The following is a 22,353-nucleotide window of genomic DNA, read 5'->3' as shown; positions in this document are numbered from 1 at the left end:
ATGGGTAGATGAAAGTCTGACTTTAAACCAAGTTTTCAGGCAGTTAAAAAGTGTTGCAATCAGATTTTGTTTTTAACACAAATAAATTCTGTAATATCACAGACAGCATTAAAGCCAGTTGATGAATTGTTGCCACGTTCTAAATGTAGATTTATGAGAAGTTTGAGGCTTTGTAGGTTTAAAGAAAACTGAAGGATACTTCCTTTTTATTCTAAGTAGAGTTATTTTAATAGTATTTAGTATTTTCCTTGAATATCTATGCTCTGAATTTGTTCTGAGTGGAGAGGAAGATCAGTGCAAAAATGAAGACTATAGTTGTGCGCCTGTTGACGTTGAAGGTCTACTTCTAAAAAACATACATGCTGGTCAGTTCTGCTAAATTGTTCAGGTTGTCCTTAAAGAAGTTCTTGCCCATACTGTGTGAAATTAGCAGCTTGTTTTGCTGAGATTATTTTGGTACATTAAAGACCGCAGACTCTAAAAAAAAAAAATTACTTTTCCAGTTACCTAGGCACACCAGTTGTCCATTAACTGTAAGTAACGATTTCAGTTTCTGTATTTTGTTCCTTCTCATTCTTCTGCTGTGGTTGTTCCAAAGCTGCTGCTTCCCGCAGTGAATGCTGTCAGTCCTCAGCGTGTGGTTCAGCAGTGCACGCCTCTGAACCATGTTAGCCTTCTGATCTGCAAAATTGAAACAACTACATATTATGGACCACTTAAAGCCTCTGGTTGGACAACAGACCGCTCTTTGAGAGCAGTTGTTTTAGTATGATTATCCAGATACATGGATTAGACCCTGAATCAAAGGATTGCAATTCCTGTTTAATACAGACCCTAGTCCTAGCAAAAGACTAGTTTCTGTCTTTGACAAGATGGTTGGAAGGAGGCAGAAACATTTAGCTTGAGTATAGAGACAGACACAAATTAATTTTTTGTCAGTCTACTTCTTTAGATACTGTGGAGGTCTTTAAAAAGAAAAAAAATAAGAAGATATGCTAAATTCTGTGGCTGTAAGAGGTTTTTCAGAAACAGTGTCTTGGGCCTGGAAGCAGTGTTGCCAAATATATTTGCCTGTCTTTTGCAGGTTTACTTGTGCTCCTTTTTGTTCTATAGCTGTATGTTCTTTCATGGTTTTGGGAAAACTGAGCTAGAGTTTGTGTACAGAGCAAATGACTCTGATGAGGAAATGAAACTGTTAAATTTTTCTACGAGAAGAGTAACCTCAAGGGGTTCGCCTCCTATCTGTTTTTGGCAGTGAGAATGTAATTGTAGTTGAAAGATTTGACTTTCCCACAGAATGAAAATCTGTTGGTAGATGGTATGCATTCCACTTAATGTTTATGGCTGTGTACTAAACTCCGCTATTCTTTCCTTATCTTATGATCAGGTAGGTATACTGTAGCATATTTTCTGTGCATATGACTTTCTCGGAGCTGTGTTGCTATGTGGAATGTTTGGGTGGTGTTTGTGCAGGGAGTGCTTACCTTGCCGACTTGGGTGCTTTTCACTCATTGGGTATAAATACTGCATGTAAGCAAAGCAGCCCTGGAAATATTCCTTTCCCATAGCTGCAGACTGAACGTGGGTGTCAGGTGGTTTAGTTCTGACTCTTTCCACTCACTGGCACTCACTTTGTTACCGTTCTTCTGTTTTTATATATATGTATTCACAGCATGGCAGTTTAGGAGAGAAGCAACCGGATGAATTCTGATCTGAGTAACTTTACTGCTTCTGCAGAGTCAAAGCTTACTCCTTTGTGGCTGTTTTTCTCTTGTATGCTCTTGTCTCTACAGCCTTAGACTTAAATGGTGTTACCAGTTGCTTCCCAAATATATTAAAGCTTTCAGAAACAGTGAGTATATTTCCACAAAATCAGTTTTGTTACTCTGTATTTACTACTCTTACACCAGCTTCACTGTTTTCCCCCAATTTTTGAGAGGTCTTTTGTTATGAGTTGCCAGTGAACTAGGCTGTCGCTCCTCATTCAGTTGGTCACAGTCAGGATAATTTCAAGGAGTAGAGTGGGGATTGACTTCATAGTACAATTGAGGGAGTACAATTCCCCTGTAAAGTTTAAAACTGAAAATTTAGGATTTGGAAGGCCTGCACAGCGGAAACGAGAATTGATCCTGCCTAGAACTCTCTTGGTTGGTGTATTCTGGCTCTTTGGACTTGTCACTGCTTCTGGAAGGCTGGTGACTTTTTGAAATCTTCATGTTGTAGTTACAGTATTGTTAACCAAAGAATCAGTAGTATGGTATTGCTCTGATTTATGACCATCTGAAGGTAGGTGGAACTTCTGGCTAGCTATTTCATACTTTTGATCATTTAGTTTAATTTCAATCATTTCCCATTAATATGACTATGTGGCTGTAGCGTTGCTCTGTGTGATCTGTGTGACAGTAGGAAGCTTAGAAATGCTTTCTAGTCACTTAGAAATTAAGGCGGATTTTGGAAGGAAAATAACAATATAGTGAAAACCTAAACTACTTCAAGAATTCCTTTTTGGTAATTTTGATTGAGTGCCTTTTATGATAAAATTCATAGGACTGCTGTCACAAGATTTTATACAAGACTCTGTAGCACCTATTTGCTTAGTGACCTGCTTGCTGTGGTGACATTTGCCAGAATGTGCTCCATAATGTAAGCTTTTTTCAAAACTTTTGTTGTCAGCAGTATAATGAAATAATTGCTGCTTGTTTTGATGGGAGGATGGATATGGAATGTGAAAAGTCCATGCTTGTTTAAACAGAAAGCTCAACTTGAAAGTAAAAGTAGTGGTTGCTGATACTGTTTAATTTTTAGCAAATGTTTCTAATAAAAGGGCAGTATTGATAAATCCCGTCTTCTTGAGGAACACTAGTGGCCACTAATGAACACTTGAGGAACACCTACAAAAGCAAAGAGGCTAATTAAAATTGGTGGCAGTTCGTTGGCTGAATGTAGGGGAAACCCCCTTCTTTCAGGAGGGGAGGCAGAGTTATTTCTGATTCACTTGCATAGGATTCCACCCGCTACATTCCAGCGTTGCTGCAGAGCCAGTCTGCTGTGTTACAGATCCAGTCTCATGCAATTAAAGGGAGTGATTTTTATAGCGCTTAGAGTTCTTTTCATCTAAGGACTTGAAAGCTTTTAGAAGGTGAGGTAAGTGTGCATGCAGGGTAGTGGTGTATAGCTAATTTGTCTCTGAGTAACCAGTAAGCCAGTGGCAGAATGTTTTCACCCGCGCATTAAAGGCACATCAGCTTTAACATTGGTGAAGTGGCATTAGGGTTGAAATTGAAAGGTTGAGGCCAAGCTTTCAGTCTAGATTTAGTAAAAGCAACCAAGGGATGCCCTAATCTACTGAAGAATGTTTGTGATTCAGAAACTTCAGCACTGAGCTTGTGTGACAAAGAGTAGACTAAAACAGTGAGTAGATAGTTAAAGTCTTAATGTGAAATTTAAATTGACTTGTTAATGATAGAATGCATGAGAGATGTAATCAGTCTAAATGGTCTGCTGTTAAACAGTTAAACTTGAGGCCTCTACAGTCTTATGTATTCTTAGATTGTAAATCAGAATTACATTTGATGGTCAAGTCTGTTTTAAGGTTTTTGAAGACAACTGTAGTTGTTGTTGAAGTCAGTGATAACCTCTGTGTGTATATAAAAGCACTTTGAGTAAATTGGATGCATCTCTGAAAACATAACAGCGTGACGTACTGCACAAATGTCCTGGAGTTGTGAAGGCCTTTTTTGTGGTCTGGACACGCATCCCTCCCTTTGAGTAACTGACACTGTACTTTTGTCAAGATGGTAATTCAAATGGCATTTCTTCCTTGCAGCGCAAGCAATGTGTCATGCTATTTCTTTGAATGAGAAGGTAGTATTTGGCTACCCTAATGACTCCAGGAGCAGAAAGGAGAGTGTGCAATGAGTGTTTTCGTTCTGCTGGATGGCTTGTGCTACTTCTTGTGTTGAAATTTGTCATTAGTTGTGCTTGTAAAAATAACTTCAAGCAGAAACAAGAGTATGTTTTCTGAAACTAAAAATGCTTTGGTTTAAACAAACAAAAGTAGTATAAATCCAAATATGAATCTGCAGATCTTAGATCTCTATGAAATATCAGCTATTTTCAGTCCAGTGGTTTGAATATGATTGTAGTATCATCATTTAATTCTGTTATGTGAAAGGTGAAAGGAATCCCTGTAGTTGAGTTCTGTGCCAGCTGTGGTGTGGTGTTGTAGTATTTAACCTTCCTCTCTGTCTTGTTTAGTCTTGAAAAGGTAGTAAGAACTTGTTGTTCTGAATGTTTTTCAGCAGCCCACACTCCAAGGTTGCTTACGTGTATAATGTGAAAAACAGATACTCTTTTTAATCTTTTTGTGATCTTCAAATCCCTCTCCTGGTGTGTTAGGTACATGTGAAAGTCCTGTTGGTGAAGAATCTGCAGTGAATGAAATGCTAATGTGTCGAGCCTGTGTGATGTTTTGTCCTGGCCTGCTGCCTGCCTCAGTTGTTCAACCATTCCCTTACTATGCAAATAGCACTCCGCTGCCCAGAGAATGTGCTACTTGTAATCTGAGTTTCTAGGTTCACCTAATGGTGATAAGTCCAAGTCTCTCTACATAAATGTAATTTAATTCCTGCCTTTACAGCTGTTAAATTTACTCTAGGTTGTTTGGTTTTTTTTTGTCAGAGAGGTTTTTTGCTTCGAGAACTTCTCTCTTTCTTAGTTTGGTCATATTTATTTAAAAATTATTGAAAGTATTCATTTGACTTTAAGAAAATAAAAATGCTCGCCTGTGGGAGAACCTAAGGCTTACCAGTATTGGGTTATAGGGGTTTTCAGGTTCTTGCAGAGACATGTTTTCTAGAGGGTGTGGAACACCTTTGTAGCAAATCCCAGCTTAATGACAACAGACTTTTTTAGGGTGTAGATTGAAAAGTGTTGCAGTATATATGCTATGGATAGCAGACATAGAAGAAGCGCTTGAGGAAATACCTGTCTGCAGTTGTGGAATCTCTTCTCCCTCAATGAGGGGAGATTGTATGGTCGTTTAGGCCTACTTGGCACTGAGACAAGCAGAATAGCTTGAATCTGTCATCATAATAGGTTTGTGCTTTTGGGAAGATATCCTGGCAGGAAAAGTTGAGTCTGAAGGAGAACAGAAAAGGGACATGAGGTTAGAGTGGTGTTTTGTGGCCTTTAAATACTTCTGTTGTTAGTCTGAATGGGGGAGAGAGAAAACAACTTTTAAATTCCCTTGCCAAATCCTTCCCTTTGTTCTACTTCCTTGATTTCAGGTTTGTGGTGGTTTTTGGTAGTTTTTTTCTGTCTTGAAGTATCATTATTCTGCAGTAGGTTAGGATGGAGAAGTGAAGATGTTCATACTACAGATGGTAAAAATTAAGTGACATGAAAGTATTATGGAGGTGTGAATCTCTTTCTTAAAAATAAAAAAAAAAAGGAGAAAAAGGAGAAAAAAAAGAACCAAAAGACAATGTCCACATAAGAAAGGCTGAACTTGCAGTGAATAACTTGAAAAAATAAATTTCTTATGAATACTGCAGAAGCAATATTATGGGATGATTTTTTTGCCAGGTCATATTTCATGAGGAGCTAGATTCAAGATTAAAGTCCATAAGGAAGAAAGCCTGAATTATGTAATGTGAGAGAGAGTGTGATTCTGTAATGCGTGAGATCTGGAAAGGTCGCTTCTGCTTTATGCCTTTACTAATTTTTTAGGCAAGACTTGTCACTGGGCAGTAATAACTCTAGGACAGCTGAGAATAGTCTAAAGAATTCATCTGGGGTATCTCAACTTTTTTTTGTGATCATTCAGCAGTGCAATATAGACAAGAAATGTGGCAGACTTCTCATAACTAAGTGGCTATTGGTACTATGTGATCACCAAAATTCTTCAGTTATGTGAATTTGGTAAAGCAGCAAAGATTGGTAAAATGTATTGCTGGCCTGTTTCTTCTTAAAGACTTCTTTTGAGCTCATGCTGTCCATATGCAGCATGGTCTATATACTGGTCCATATACTGGTCTAAACAGATGGACCCTAATGAGGTTCTGCCTTGAGGTCACCTGTGTAATACTGTGGCTAGGTTTGCAGGAATGGGTAAAACCATGCAGGCTTTAGAGTAAGTACAGAATGGTTTAGATTTCTGGTGTTTGGGAAAGAGAGCGGCAGAATGAGCACCGAGGTAATGCCTCAAAAATTGCGACTGCGTGTAAGTAAGAAGTGGTACATTGAGGTACTTGCAGGTGAAGCTGCAGTGTAGTTGAAGAACCAAAGAGGAGGAATATGGTGAGGTCTTCCATCTCAGCTTAAGGAGTTCGGACTGTGAAGTGGAGGAACCATAGCCAGCTTGATTTATCTGGGGCATGGGACAGAATGTTTAGCTCTTTGTGCCCGAGATGGGAATAGCTGGAGTTTTAAGGGAAAGAATGAAGCCTTACTAGAGAAAGGCAAAGATTTGCAATGTAAAGCGATATGTTTGGGGTTGTTACAAAGGCCAGTGTGGATGAGGTTTAAGTCAATTAAGTTGTTGTTTACATTTTGTAATAAATATTTGAGAATTGTGTGGTGGGGGTAAAGCAACTGATAAAATAATATGAAAAGAATGAAGAAATCTTATTTAGTGGGAGAAATCCAGTGAAAAACTGTAGGATTGCAGTTACTGTTCCAGGTTGAGCCAAATGAATAATTGACTCCAAAGCTCCAACCTGCTTTAAATTATTTTTCAAGGAAATTTTTTTTTTTTTAATACTCTGCTGCTAAATGGTATGAAGAATTTTGAAATGCGTTTTCTTTGGCATGAAGAGCTTGGAAAAGTAACTTAAGTTTTGTTTAAGTTCAGGTGTTAACTTGAATGCCATTGTAATTTAATATATTACAAACTAGTATTTGAAATAGAGTTAATGTTGACCTATCAGTTCGTTTACTTATTTCTCAGAATGGTGGAAGATATATGTTGTAAAGGCCTGCACAGGCCTTTGTTTGAGCTTGTTGATTGTGATTAAGGGGGATACTGGTGATGCATAAGTTAAAAGTGAACTTGCAGAAGAAGTTATTGCGTCCCTAGAGTTAGGACTTACCTGGCTGTTGTTCATTGGGGGAGAAAGCTGCAATAAAGAAGATGAAATGACTGAAGTTCTTGTTTGCATTTTCTGCTGGAGATTACAATCCCATTTGTGATTTTTGTGCTTTATTTCAACTTTTTTAAAAAACAATCATAAACTTGTTATTTTTATTATTGCATAGATATTACATAGGTATATAGCTATTATCGTATAGATATTTTATTAGCGTATAGATACGGTGCTTAGGGACATGGTTTAGCGGTGGACTAGGCAGTGTTAGGTTAACATTTGGACTCTGTCTTAAAGATCCTTTCCAACCTAAATGATTCTGTGATTCTATAAATGTGAGTTTTGCCCTCAGTCAGTTTCCGTGAATGTCTCGGATCAGACTGCCACAGCGCATGCTCAGCACTTGTGCCCAGCGACTGCCTTCAGATAGAAAAAAATCAAATTCTCATGGTGTTACTGAAGCTTCAGGGTTCATGTTGACAAAACTCAGTAAGTAGAACTAGGTCATAACTTCGATGTGTAGTGGCCTTAGGTGTGCATTAGTCAATAACCTCCTCGCATCAGGCTTGCGTTCAGATTCAGAGCTCAGAAAGGCTTCTCTGCACTGGTGGCTGTGCTGCTGCTTTCCTCTGGTCGTGGCTTGGAGTGTGGTTCAGTGTCAGCACAGCATCGATGCTTCACTGCTGCACCCTGTAGGAAACACTTGTCAGCTTTCCATTGTGTGTCCATCCTCCCTGGGAACTCTCATCCCTGAAATTAAGTCTATCTGATGGACTGTGGACTGAATGAAGCTGCCAGAGCAGTTTGGTTAGAAAGGTGTTCTTAATAGCATTCACTACTCTGTTTCTTTCTCAACAACTAGCAGATGCCTTTTGTTTCAGGTAACAGTTAACCCTCTTCCCACAAAGTTTTGATTGATCAGTCAAAATATATGGTGACAGGTAACTTGGAACACAGTATAGAGAATACTGATTTATTATGTGCCTGTAGTAGTGCTGGTCTTAACAGTCTCTGCTCCAAACCCCCAGGAATAATGAAATGGTAGAAAAAAATGTAGCAATTTATATTCTTTGCAGAGCTTCTGGGCTGTGGGATGAGGCTCTGTGGCCCGTGGAAGAGCTGATGTGCCAGAAAGAGGCTGTGTTTACTGGTAAATTTTGTGAACTGTGGTCTTTATCATGAGACTCTCTTAATCTCAGCTTAAAATAAAGATGCTTTTTAGTGCATCTAGTAATAGAAACCTAACTTTATGATTTCTTGTAGAGCATTACGGAGTTCAGGAAAGTAGGATCACATTAGAATTTTTATCTTGATAATGCATTTAGAAAGTGGCATCAGTGTCAGCTATGTAATACCAAAACACAAAACCTTACAGGCTTCCCTCTCAAAATCGAACTAGTGATCTGAGAAAGCATTGCTTCTGATTTATCTGCACGTTCAGGGACCACAGCAGGAGGAGAGAAAAGCTTCTTTGGAGAAAGTAGGGTGATAACTGCAAGATGTGGGCTTAAACTAAGTAATGGACAAGGAGGGGACGACTGTATTAGATTGTTGGGAAGTGCAAGATTTATTAACTGGGGTGGTCTGTAACATGTGTTTCGGGGTATTTCTTGAGTTGTTGGGTAGCGTGAGGACAAGATGGTGAAAATTGCAGTTAGTACATCTACTGGCAAGGTTGCTGGCACTTCTGTTGTGTTTGTAAGCAGAATGTAAGGCAGAAGCCATATAAGCTCATAGGAAAACAACTGTCTTTAAGCACATATATTAAAGCTGCAAGCTTGAGTTAACCAAGTTCTTCAATTAAAGTGTAATAGAAAGTGTTGGGTATCCTGTACAGAGTGATGTAGTTGATGAGAATTTATTAGTGTGATTAACTAGGAACAAATGGCAGGTTTTCTTGTGCTGAATCCTTGCTTATATTCCATCTTGCATAGAGCAGTGAAGCCAAGCTGATCCACAAGACTGGGTTCTGGGATAACACTAACGTTTTCTCTCCAGAAGACATCACTCTTGGCGTTACTAAAACTACCACTGGTGGTGTTTGAGGCTATGAAGTTATTAGATTTTTCTTGTGCTCTGTGTGACTTGGTGGGTTCTGTGAGCTGCCACACTGGGGTGATCTGAGTCACAACCCCCTTTTGCCCTGTGCTCCCCCTCTTCACCGTGTCCTCCCCAGCCTCAGGGAAAAGGGGAACCTCTGGCAGTATGGAAGCATATAAAAACAAATGTTGTAATTTAATAATTCTCACCTTATATGGTCCAGTACTCAGTCCTTGGTCAACAAAATGGTGGCCTGCAGCGGGATAAGTACAGAGGAGTTTGTTTATGCCTCAGACACCAATATGTGGCATTTAGGGAAATGGAAGACCCTCCAGAGCTCTGAATTGGGACACTAAAAATCTTTCAGCACAGTTGTGGAGTTCTCTTCAAGCATAAGTGAGCAGTGCTTTCCTCTCTTATGCTTGATTTGCTTTTAAGCTTTGGTTAAGCTGAATCACTAGAAGAATAATTATAAATTAATATAGCACTTGTTTGTGGAGTTCATTTTGTTTACATTGGAGAATGTTCTTTTCTGTATGAAAGGAAGTTGATTTTTCTGTGGAATCATGTGAAAAGGGTTGGAAGTTCTGAAATGCTTATCTAAAACTTCAGAAAGCAGGTAATTCCTTATTCTTCTGAATGTGTAAGATGGATATCCTATGTGATTTTCCTAGAATGTTGCAATTTTTTTTTGTCTGCAGTTGTTTAGGACCAGCTTCTTTACTGGTGTGCTTCAATGCAGCATAGAACAGCTTTGTTGGAAATACAGGATTTATCTTTCCATGTGTATTACACCACTGTTGGAGTTCATGATCCTCTTTACAGGGAAGAGGTGGTATGCACAGTAAAAATAATTTTTACTTCTTAAACTGGACCTCAGTTTGGTTGTCTGAGCACTTCTTGAGGTGCCATTCTATGTTTTACTTGAATAACTGGAGATAATGTCTGGTTGAGCAGTGAAAGACTTCTCTGGAGTATGCGCTCGGGATTTTAGACTTCTGTGGGTAATATTTTGCTCTAGAGTTTGTACAGGTGATGTATTTTTCCTCAAAATGTGGTATTGTGCAATTCTAACTAAAGGCAAAAAATAGAGGTGCCTGATGGATCTGAAGCTGTGTTGGAAATTCTTCCCTTGAGAAAGGAATGTGCAGAATTCAGCTCAAGATGAAACTTCACAGGCGATGCTTCTCGACAGTGAGATCCCTGAGTTGTGAGAGCATTGGATCAGATGTGTGTGGCTATTGTTGATATAAATTGCTGATTGTGGGGGGGTATAACATAACATCAGTTGTGATTTTACAGGCTGTTCCAAACAGCAGCACGTACCGTGTGGCTTGCTTGTGTTGCCTTTCCTTCTGAACCCGCTATGCTGGGATGCACCCAGTAGCTTTGGTTTCTGTGTTTTTAAATAGATTGAATTTATTATCATGTTTGGAGTTCATTTTTACTTGGCAAACTGCATTTCTGCTGCTCGAATAGTTTTGTGACTTTCAGACCATGCTGTACCTTAATCTGCCAGTGGTGAGTAAGTTGGAGAGATTGTCAAATTTTCATCCTTGCAATATGTCAAGGACCAATCTATAATAAATCCTTTATAAACTGAATGTGGTTTAATGCCTTTATGGAAAGCAGTTTGCCGTAGCTGCTGGTTTTGCTTTGGAAACATTGCCTTCTGTAAGCCAGAAGTTTCAAATAAGATATTAATATTAGTTATCAAGGGTGCTTGCGAGGGGGGAAGTAAGAAATCAGTGACTTTCAGAATTTCTGGAACTGTTAGAAAATAGAAAAATTTGAATGTTGCAACAAATGTAAATAATATTGTGTCATAGTAAAGATTAACTGTTGCAAGTCTAAAAGCTAGATCTATTTTGTGTGTATGAATGGATATAAATATAATTATACTCTATGAAAACTGAAACAAATTTGTTTTTGAAATATTGACTCAAATCTGCAAGGTGAATGATGTTGGTGCTCTTTGAGTGCATGCCAAGGAAAAGAAGGAAGGCTATTAAAAAAAATAAACTACCAAATTATTTCAGTTTAATTGCACCAAACTGTTTACTTAGCCTGGGATCAGAGCCTTTGTGCGCTGTCTGAGCATGGTAACCACTAGAACCTTTTTCTCTTGTCGTGTTACACAGTCCTGGTAAGCGATGAAGCATTCCTGCTCGGTCTATGGTGTTCAGAACCATACTGACGGTGCAGTACTTGCTTCTTGGGAGTAAGCTGGTACGTGCCAGCTGTCCAACTTTCAGAGCGGTGAAATATCAAGGAGATGTTGCAGGGTTGTATGAAGCTTAAGAGAAGACAGAAGTTTAAGAGAAAAGAGAAAGCATTGCAGGCTTCTGCTTAAACAGAAACAGGAGGGAGGTTGTGTTAGGCATGGGGTTGTTCTAAGTGCAACTGCTGACTGTGGCATTTTCAAAGAATGGTCACTCCTCTCAGAGGAACTGAACAGAGCCTTTATGGAGAGAGATGGAGATAAAGTTAACCAATAGATTTCACATAAACAATTCAGTTTTTAATAGGAAAAGAGATGTAGTTACTGCAATAAAATACCATTTACTATGAAAAATGAAGGTAAATTCCAGAATTCTTGCTTTAGGGAGGAAAAGAGACTGTTTGAGCCAATGCTTATCATCATTAAATCCTGTTTCAAAGTAGCTGATAACTGAAGTTGGGGCTAGTTTTCCTAATTGCTGAGGAACTCCACTGTTGGGGTTTTTTCCTCATTCAGTATTTTTTGTATGTGTGCGTTTGGGAATGAAAACATGCTCAGCTTTTGATCTTTTCAAGCTTTTCAGATGCAGGCAGGTTTCAGGAGACTCGCACTTCTCCCACTAACTGCATGAGCGAGATAACTGGGTGATGGCGCTTACCTAGCAGCTAGGCAGATCTTCAGGCTTGACTGAAACAGATGTTGTGTCTTAGCAGACCTCCTACTCCATTCTGTAGCTGCTGAGATACCCAGACTAGGCTATGATCAGAATTTTCTGCTGCTGTTATCATAGAATCACATGGTTGGATGGGACCTATAAGATCATCTAGTCCAACCGTCAAGGTATTATGCAAGGTATGAATTGAAACTGGGGAACACCATATTTGGAAAGCTGTGAAGTGAAAAAAAACTTTGTGTGGGCTCTTCAAGAATGTCTGTAGGCAGCAATAGATAAACAATTGCTGGCTGAGGTTCAAACTGGTGTTTTCAGATTAAACATGATTTTTAAAATCTGAATCAGTTAAGGAGCTATCCCTCTTCTTTTGATAAGGGTTGTGTCTATAGTTGTTAAACCCACTTCCTTGTTATTCCCCGAGCTGGCGAGGAGGGAGTACAGCGCATTAGAACGGTTCCTGCTCAGCCACCCTGAACACTTGTCCTGCCAGTACTCTGTTGTGTCCTGGTTGTCACGTGCATCAGCTGGTGCCTGTGATCTCCAGATGGAGCAGGAGGATGTGGCAGGAAAGGATCCCCTGTGGTTTGCAACTTCCCAGGGATTCAGCAAAACGTCTGGGCTGTGTTTCAAGGGAAATCCTATGCAATTACTAAATCCAAACCAGTAGGATGAGACAGCATGCTGGGTGTCAGTGTATTGAAAGATAAGTCCTTGAAACAGTGCGTATTTTCATAATTTCACTACTACTGACCTGGAGAAGAGATTCATATAACAGATGGGAGGTGGTAGGGTTTGTGGACTTGTGTCACCTCACCTCTGGGCTTGTTTGTGTGCCTTGGCAGTTCCCATATCAAACTTTTAACTTTTTGTTAGCAGTGTCTTTGTAACATGGAATAAATAACATACAGACAGACTTGTTCTGCGTGCGGCATGAGACCTGTAGTAATGGTTTTCTCCCAGAAAGGGGCAGGTGCTGTTTGGGGACACCGAAGCTTATGGGGATCTGTTTCTTTGAGGTTAACTTCGCTCCTGAACATTTGTGCTCCAGTGGGGAGGAAAGGTGTCTCCTGTTGGTGCAGGAATCTCTGCAGTAAAGGAAAAGTGGAGAAATGTTGGCACAGGAGGCAAGGCTGGGTGTCCTGATCTTCCTTGTTGGCAAACAACTTGTCCTACGAGCTTGTGCAGTTGTCTGTAGAACTGCAGACCCTGCAGACGTCGGACTGTCTCAGATGTAAGCTGGTCTGGTGGAATGGTACGTGTAGATAAAGAAAAACCAATACCCATCACTTGCGATTTTAGGAGGGATGTATTTATTAAAGGCAGTGGTTTCTTTCGTGAATCTTATTTGGGGTTGAAGGCAACTGCAGTGGAAGATGGATGGCTCTAGTAGTTTCAACAGTTGACCAGAGTACTTCAAACTAGCCTCCCTGAAAATGCTGGCGTTAAAGCAGAGGATGGTGATGATGACATGAGTAGAAGCTGAGTGATGATCCTCTTTGCCTAAAGCTTTGCAAATTCTTAGTGAGCGCCAGTTCTGTCATGCTGCCATCGCTGGAGCATCCGAGTATCATGCAATAGTGTGTTAAGTGATGTCAGTAACGTCTGTCCAGGGTGGATTGCAGACTGGGAGGTCTAAGGGATTAAATATTGTCTAATAAAAGCTCACCTCTTTGTTGAGATAAATATTTACACCTTGCAAGCATAAGAACATGTGGATACTCAGACAGGAGAAAGAGCAAACAATTGTTTCCTTATTTTCCAAACTCTGAAGGAGCTTCTCTATGAAATATTCACATTTAAAATACTTTTTAGAGCTCCCCAGCTGCCCAGTCTCTCAGATGTTTTGACGCTTGAAGGTTTACCTTCTAAATTCAGTTTTGAGAATTATAGCCCTTCCTTGCACAGAAGCATCTGCAGTTTGATACGTAATAAAATTTAGTTACTGCCTTTGTTACAAATTTATGTTGCAGTTTTTTTCTGAGGGCAGCACCGCAAAGAAGCGGGGTTCCCTAAGGAGGGAAGGGAGGTCTTGCCGGCTGGGGGGCCCCGGCAGCGCCCCCGCCGCGCCGAGCAGATCTCTGCCTCGACTCGGGGCGGACGCTGCTGGCTCAGGAGGCCCCGGCCCGGGCAGCCTTGGGCTGCAGGAGCTGCGCCGGCGGGGCGACAGCCGGACAGCGAGCTCCCGCGGAGCGGGGGGCGGCAGGCAGGGGCGTGCGGGCCCTGCGGCCGGTGCGGAGGGAGCCGGAGCCGCCGGGAGAGAGAGAGCAGAGCCCGGGGAGAACGGGAGAGGCGAGGGGGGAAGGGCGGCGGGGGCGGCCTGGGCCGCGCTCCTCTCGCGGCTGCTGAGCGCGCCGCGGGGAAGGACGGGGCCGCGCTCCGGCCGTCGTCGCGCGGTGGCAGTGCTGCGGGCGCGCTCCGCGGCGGCTCCGCACCTGGCGCGGCCCCGTCCCCTCCCCTGGCCGCGCGCGCCGCTGACAGCAGCCGCCGCCCGCCGCCCCGGCGCGGCGGCTCGGTCGGTCTGCAGGTCGGTCGGTGGGTCTGACACTCTGCTCTGCCCGCAGATGGCCGGGTGCGTGACACGGGTGGAGCTGTCGGTGTCCTGCCGGAGCCTCCTCGACAGGGACCTGGGCTCCAGGTCGGATCCCCTCTGCGTCTTGCTCCAGGACGTGGGCGCTGGCCAGTGGGCTGAGGTAAGGGCGGCCTTCGGGTGCCAGTACACCGGGTTTGCCTCGTTTCTGTCCCGTTGGTTTTCCTAGCAGGCACATGATACGTTTAATTTGAATTTGCATCCACTGAGCAGCCCCGGATGCCAACGCTCATTTATGTTTGTTGGTTGCATTAATTGCTCATACGTTTGCTTAGAGTTGCATCAGGACTTTTGTTTGCCTGTTACAATATATCATGTCCTCTTTGCTGTAGCCAGGAGCACGCGGTCCAGAATAGTGTTGCAGCAGTGGTTTTTTCCCCTAATTTTCAGAATTTTCCTGTATGGTAACATTTATTATCTGATGCAATTTACTTTCTTGGCGAGCCATCGGTCAGCCTGGTTTGTCACAGAGCATGGTCTGGGGTGCGTAGCCTGGCTGGTGCCTGTGTTAATCTGGTCCAGGGGCGCAGATTAAAGGCTGCATGGGAGAAAGCGCAGTTCTTGCTCATCATCAGCTGCTTTGCTTCTGCATTTGTGCAGGTAGATCGCACAGAGCGGATCAAGAACTGCCAAAACCCTGAATTCTGCAAGAAACTGGTTGTGGACTACTACTTTGAGAAAGTGCAGAAACTGAAATTTGGAGTGTATGATATCGATAATAAGTCCTTTGATTTAAACGATGATGACTACCTTGGAGGGATTGAGTGCACACTAGGACAGGTATGCGTAGAGGCACACTAAGTGATCTACAAAGCGGCAGCAAGAATTGGGGGTTTTTTTATGAAAAATAGGGGGAAAGACTGCTTTATCAAAAGCTTCAGCACATTCAAATTTGAAAACATCTTGAACAGGTTAGTTTGCATTACTGTTGAACGTAGTTAGAAAAATCATTGTGTCCATCACAAAATGAAGGTTAGAAATATACGTGGTTTGCAATTAATTACATAACTTGGGAGGGATTTGTAGCACTAGAAGCAGTTGGGGAGTAAGGAAGGCATGGTGCTTGGAGAGCTCTAAGGAGTTTCCTGTGCACAAAGTGACCATCAGGCCGTAAATTTGGGGAAATAAGGCTATTTGAGATTCTATATTCATTGCCTGAGGAGGGGCTTGTATAGCTAGATAGAAGAAAAGTGGGGTTCATGTTATTAAAGAAACACTTGATAAATTAAATAGTCTCTCTTGATTTTTAATGGCTTTTCGGCTGCTTGTGATGAAAATACCTCTCATGTCTCAGGGGAAGCAAAATTAGGAGGCTAAAGGTAAATTTGGAGGGATGTTAGAGTTTTGCGGTTAGTGAGAGAAGATAACTTTCAGACTGTTCAGGCATTCAGGAGCACAGACTCCTGCGTTGAGGCTGTCACTGTTGGACATGACTTAAATCCTTTTAGATCTTTCAGGAGAGTTTGAAAATTTTGCTGCTGAAGAGTAGTTCTTTGCTCTTTGTCTAACTTGATCTTTATATCATTTGTCTTTTAACCTTAGATTGTGTCCAGCTCGACGTTCACCCGACCGCTGGAATGGAAGCAGGGAAAGCCAGCAGGAAAGGGCACCATTACGGTAAATAAGACTTTTGTGTGGAAAAAATGATTTCTCATTCTTTCATATGTTGTCTGCGACAAAGTAACATTTCTGATTTTCTGTCAGTTTACCTTCAAATGCTACACGTGTGCAGGGAAGATAGATTTTTTTTTTTTTTTTTTTTTTTAAACTATAGTTTCTTTCATGGACAAAGTACAAGTAAAACTCTGGTGTTTCTTGTTTAATTTAATTTTATTTTTTATATTTCTGTGACACAGATTTCAGCAGAGGAAATTAAAGATACCAGGATTGTGTACTTGGAAATTGAAGCCCGAAACTTGGACAAAAAGGTATTGATTTTAAAAAAATTATATTGCATGCTTCTGCGATATTTACAATTGGTGCCTTTTGGCTAGGAATCTCTCTGTATTTGCAGACATTCAGCTAAGCTAGATGATCCATGTATGAAAAAAGACTCACTGTATTTTGTTACTTACAGTGAAGTAAACTGAAGACATAATGTCAAAAAAGAAACTCAACCACTAGGTTTAGGTTTTGGAGGATTATTTTGGCTTTGGAATATTCTGTATATTAATACAGTTAAATTATGTAGTTGTCTCCAATGAATATTGTAGCTGTGAACTGAGCTTTCTCTAATGTTATTAAGGAGGAAAAAGTTGGAAAATTAGGTATGCTGTCTCAGTGTTATTTTAAGTCAAAGACCAATCCAGGAATTTAGTGACTTCACTGCTCAGTCAGCAAAATGGCATTATTTATAGTGACAAAAATGGTCTGAGGAGGCAGTCTTGGAATCAGAGCTGATAAATTCCAATGACTTAGAAAGTGCAGCAGTTTAAAAGAGAAAAGTAAAGTAAAAGAGAGGAAAACAAATGTATCGTTTGTTTGACTTCTCTACTTTGTTTGAAGTATTGTGTACTGACTAGCCAGGTCTTCTCTCATCTGAGTAAAACACAGGAGGCTGATTAGTTCTGTTGGGTATTTGTTTGCAGGATTTCTTGGGTAAATCTGATCCATTTTTGGAGTTCTACAAGCAGAGTGATGCTGGAACATGGCAGCTGGTGTACAGATCAGAGGTAGTATTTCTATGCTGTTTTTCTTAAGTTGATCAGACAGCTTATTCCTGCTGAAAGCAGGAGTCTCACTTCTGGTTGTGCTTTGCACCAGTTCTGCAATGAAAGTCAACTTGTATCCTAAAAAAAAAGGGATTCTGCTCACTGACCTGGCAGAAAATTGTTTGTTTGCTGCCTGGTGGCTGGATTAAACTGGCTCAGTGAAGAGTCCAACCATGCACCAAGTGAGAATAGTGGCAGGACTCTCCACCCTTTTGGTGGTGATAGGTTGTTAAGGTGACCTGGCTCTAAAATTTAACTTTACCCTTCAAGGCTTTATTTTTTACAGAGCTTCTGCTTGGCCATCCATACACATCAGGGTTAAACTGGGTGTGCCGGTTCCTAGATAGCTCTGCAGAACCCTCGTGTTATGTTTCTTAGTGACCTGCATGCTGCATCCCTCGTGTGACATGATGATGTAATTTTTTTAAGGTGATTAAGAACAACCTAAATCCATCCTGGAAGAAGTTCAGTGTTCCCTTGCAGACGTTCTGTGGTGGAGATTTTAATAAACCTATCAAGGTACAGACTTCAGAAATTACCTTTGTTTCTTGTTATAAGTAATCCAGTCTCTGTTGATGTTAACTGTGAGTTATCAGGTTGTCTAGTTGTATTTAAATTTTTAGATTGCCTTTCTAGAATAATAATGTGGCAGATAAATGATTATATGCCTATTAAGTATGAAGTCTGTATTAAAACCTGATCTAGTCAGGGATGTCCCTGCTCCTTGCAGGGGGGTTGGACTAGATGACCTTTGAAGGTCCCTTCCAACCCTAACCATTCTATGATTCTATGAAAACATCATGAGTTGTCAAATTGAGAAGTCAGGAAATGCAGAAGTGACACACTTTCTAATGCTTAGTCATAAGGAGGATTATAACTGATTTTTTTCCCCTATTCTGGCCAGGGTTTCAGGTTGGGTTTTGGTGAAGGATTTTTGTTGTTGGTGGTTTGTTTTTTGTTTTGTTTTGTTTTGTTTTTTCCTTTTAAATTATGACTTTCTAGCACGGTTTCTCAGTTAACTGAGAAGCGTATATATACTGGACAAGCTTGAGTGCCTTAGGATGCTGACATAGAGAGGACCATAGTGCATCTGTCAGATTCATCCATTCATGAGACTGGTAGACTTGTCTCAACTCTTTTTCAGTCTGTTCCAACTAGAAATTTGGGTTTGAGTCAGAACTGCAATTCATTGTGGTCTTGTATATGATGACTAATTCTCTCTGGTCCTGGCTTATGGAGGTGGTAGCAGAACAATTACATCCTTTAATAAGCTTCTGCAAAATAAAATCTGATAGCAAATTAATTTGTTAATTTCTGTTCTAAGCACTGTAAAGACATTTAAATCCGTAGATAGTTCTATGCCAGTACAGTCTCTATCTGATGATCCAACTCCTAAACTGTTCATTTGCAGAATTTTCCTGCCTGATCCTGTCTGTGAAGAAATATAATCCTGAAAGTTTAATCTGAAAGGTGTAGCAAAAAGCATGCATGCTAACGTTTGTATTTGTGCAGCATGGCAGGTCCAAATAATTACTAAGATTACTAATCTGGACATAGATGTTCTGGTGTGCTGGGCTTGTTGATGTGTGGCAGTGTTCTAAGTGGTGTTCATAAGCTTTTATTGTTGGGGAATCAGCAGTTGGGGGATCAGAAAGAAGTCCTTTTGGTCCAAAAGTGAGCAGCAGATGTGGAAAGGCGATGGCAAGGAGATGTGTATTGTCATTTGTCAAAACTAACATGAGATGGCATGGTTTACACATTCTGTTACATGAGGCTGTATTTGTTGTAGTCCAAAAAGATTAAGGGTGGTGGGGGCTGTTTTGGTTTGGTTGTTTGTTTTTTTTTCCTTTTGCTTTGTTTAGGTGGTTTGTTTTTGTTTTTTGGTTTGGTTTGGGGGTTTTTGTTTGTCTGTTTTCCAGAAGCTTTCTGTGCTTTGGAGTTCACTTTGGCATGATCTGCTGCTTGAAAGCATAGATTTTTGCTGTTAGTTCGTTTCAGCGAAAATTCTCGATGCATGTGCAAATAATCTATTAAGTTTCACAATGCCGCTGTGAAAAAGGATTATACTGTTCTAGTACTTAACAGGTTAGGGAGGTCAGAATGCGGAATCCAGGCTGATGGGCAGGAGTTTCACTAGCAGCACTGAAGAGTATAATATTGCACTGGTGTTTCATTTTTCATCTGGTATTTGCTGCTCTGAACCTCTTGTTTGAGGTTTCCGAAAATTACATAGGAACAATTACACGTGAAATAACAGTAGTCAGTGAAGGGGAGAACTCCTTGTACTTCCGCACAGTGGAAACAGCCATTTCGATGTGTCCCCTAAACATCAGCTTTGCCAGCTGTGTATGAGGATTATGTACCAAATAAGTGCATGAGCATAGATCTTTTGATCAAATTAACAATACTACCTAGTATTTTGGTAATTCTTTCTTCATTGTGATGCAGAGTGATGATGTTCTTGGTCTGTGTTAAGAACAGCTCAGATTTGTGACACAGCCTAATCTTCTTTGGCAGTTTCATTAAAAATAGGGGCAACTGAAAGTAGCGTCTCTCCCCCGTAGTTATTTAAATGGAAATAGAAAATGTGAAATTTGTGGGTGTTGGTATTGGGACTAAAGCCGCCAGTCCACGTGCTTGATGGCATGTACATAAAGGCAAATCCATTTTCTGTAAATTTTGAAAGTTCCTCTTGTAGATGAAAGGGGCTTTTTACCTGCTGATTGCATTCCGAGGCTTGTAATGAATACTGGATAGTTCATTTGTGAAGAAACAATTCATCAGTAAATAACTATGTACAGCGTTCTGCAGTATTGCTAGCAGGATTTTGCTTGCAGCAGCACCATGCTTTGGGCTGCATACAATGAGTCTTGGCCAGTTTTTGAAAACCTTTGCAAAAAGAGGTTTGTTTTAAGCCATCTAATCCTGTGAACAAATAATAAAACTGGTCCTAAATACAATTTTATTGGTGTGGCTGAGAGGGGGAGCAGGAGGGGAGAGGAGGTGTGTGGAGGCAGCTGAATTCTCTGCAGCTCTCCAGGTGTATTGGCGCGAAGGAGACCTTGCACCGGGAATCCACACTCTGGCTTCTGCATGAGAACCTCCTTTGCTGGCTGCCTTGGCATAATCCAGTTGCTTTTGGGTGATGTTAAAACGTCAGGATTGTTGAGAAGCGGAGTGGGGTTCAGGCAGGAGGGTGAGCATTGCTTTGTGGTGGAGCGTGCAGAAAAGAGATGTGGAAAGGTGGTGGGTTGGGAAGGACAAAGGGGGAGAAGGGAGGCACAGTCTGTAAGGAGATCTCTTTTACTTCCCATTAAGAGACTGAAGGATGACACAGTGCTTCCCATTTAGGTGGGAAGATCAGGCCATAATTCACCTGGCTTTTTGTACAGATTTCCCACTCATACCAGTGGAAGGTTCTTAGTGGGTCAAAGCAGTGCTAAAAGAACCCTTTCTCAGATTCAGATATTTAGCCATTGAATTTTATATCCTTATTGAGGTGTTACCCATGAGTTCGTCTTGTCCTTTTGTCCTGAGGAGAAAGCTGTCACTGTAGTTTATATGGAATAGCATCAGTTTCTTGATTACTAAAGGCAGATCTTGCAAGCAGAGTGCTTTTGAATGTGTAGCATGTGAACTTCAACAGGGGAGGAAGTGGATGTTCACAAACTGTTCCTTGATTGACTGCTTCTGGAATTACTTGTGTTCTGCAGTTGTCTGTATTGTACATACTGTAAATGCTGCTCATAATTGATTTTGCAGGGAGCTATTGACAGTATATGTCTCACTGTGTTTGCTCTAAGCCATAGTTATGAGAATATTTTTATTTTTAAATGCATTGCTCTTTTGCATTATCTAGTTCTGAAGCTTTTATGCTGAATTAAACATGACTGGTTATTAATTAAGTATTAATTAGTATTTAAAATTTGATTGCTGTAAGATGCAGAAAAAGACAGACCTAGTGCTCTGTGGAAATTGCAGTTTCTTTGTAAATCTATGCTATTGCTGGACAGAGGAAAAGACTATATTCAGAAAGTGCTTAGATAACAAACTTTAATTGCTTCTTCCTGTTACCCCACCTGCTTATCTTGTTCTGAATGATTTCACATTTATACATCTGGGCTGTGAAATGTTGGGGTTTTTTGTAGGTTTCTGTGGTTTTGTTGTTGTTTGGTTTTTTTTAATCTCTTGTGTTTTAATTAAAACTTTCACTGCACATACTTAAATGGGTGAGCAATTGAACATCTTCCTTTTCTGAGATTCGCTCTGGGTGTCTCTATTACGATCAGGTTTTGGTTAGTGATACAGGTGACACCACCAGTTCAGATTTGATGGGGGAGTTCACTAGCATCGCTGCAAAGCTGTTGGAAGTAGGAGATCACACGCTGAGTAGCTGCCGTTCTCCCTAATGCAGTACGCTTGCCCATTGCTTGCTCTCTCTTCCCTTTCAGGTACAGTGTGCAGATCATGACGACAACGGGTCGCATGACTTGATAGGCACTTTTGAAACCAACCTGACTGAGCTGCAGAAAGCAGGTGACAGTTGTCCGGTGAGCTTTCTCAATCTCTTGCTAATTTAGTCCACGATTCAGTCTTTCACAAATCCTTTTTAGTATTGATGTCAGAGATTTTTTTTTAGTTGTTGCCTCCAAAAGTGAATTTTTCTGTCTGTATCTTTGTTCTACTAAGCCAACATCTGGGAAGAATAAAACCTGGTGTGGGAATTATACTGCTCTGATTTCCTTGGATACACTTACCATTCCTGTTCCTAAAGATATCCTTGAGCCCATTGTCTGCTGCCCTCCAGCCACTTTTCCCAACAGTTCAGCTTGCTTTTGCCTCTGCTGAGTCAAGTGGAAATAAAAGGGCTTGTCCACGCCTTAGCAGTTGAGTCCAGAGGTAGGGGTTGTCTCAGATATTAGTGCCTGAGCTGGTCACCCTCATGAGCACTCTCGTCGCCTTTCTAGCTAACGGATAGAAGCAGTGCTTCCAAGGCGTGCTCTTCTTACCTTGTCTTGGGTATCCAGTTTAGAATT

The 22,353-nt window shown here is 41.0% G+C and overlaps 1 protein-coding gene across 4 annotated transcripts in view; it reads left to right on the top strand.

The window, feature by feature from the left end:
- The window catches only part of CPNE1 (copine 1), a 45,298-nt gene that overhangs the window by 13,639 nt on the left and 9,306 nt on the right, over positions 1-22,353 (top strand). For all 4 annotated transcript variants that reach the window (XM_086760531.1, XM_086760533.1, XM_086760532.1 and 1 more), the window contains 7 exons: positions 14,581-14,709; positions 15,207-15,386; positions 16,149-16,223; positions 16,463-16,534; positions 17,195-17,278; positions 17,747-17,836; positions 21,769-21,867. In XM_086760531.1, the coding sequence (XP_086616657.1) occupies positions 14,581-14,709; positions 15,207-15,386; positions 16,149-16,223; positions 16,463-16,534; positions 17,195-17,278; positions 17,747-17,836; positions 21,769-21,867 (729 nt within the window). The remainder of the gene's footprint in view (positions 1-14,580; positions 14,710-15,206; positions 15,387-16,148; positions 16,224-16,462; positions 16,535-17,194; positions 17,279-17,746; positions 17,837-21,768; positions 21,868-22,353) is intronic.

The sequence above is a fragment of the Chlamydotis macqueenii genome, chromosome 16 (genome assembly GCF_036417535.1).
Source record: "Chlamydotis macqueenii isolate bChlMac1 chromosome 16, bChlMac1.mat, whole genome shotgun sequence".
Lineage (NCBI taxonomy): Eukaryota > Metazoa > Chordata > Aves > Otidiformes > Otididae > Chlamydotis > Chlamydotis macqueenii.
Note: the sequence above shows the minus strand (reverse complement) of the source record. Positions and strands in the feature narration are given on the sequence as shown.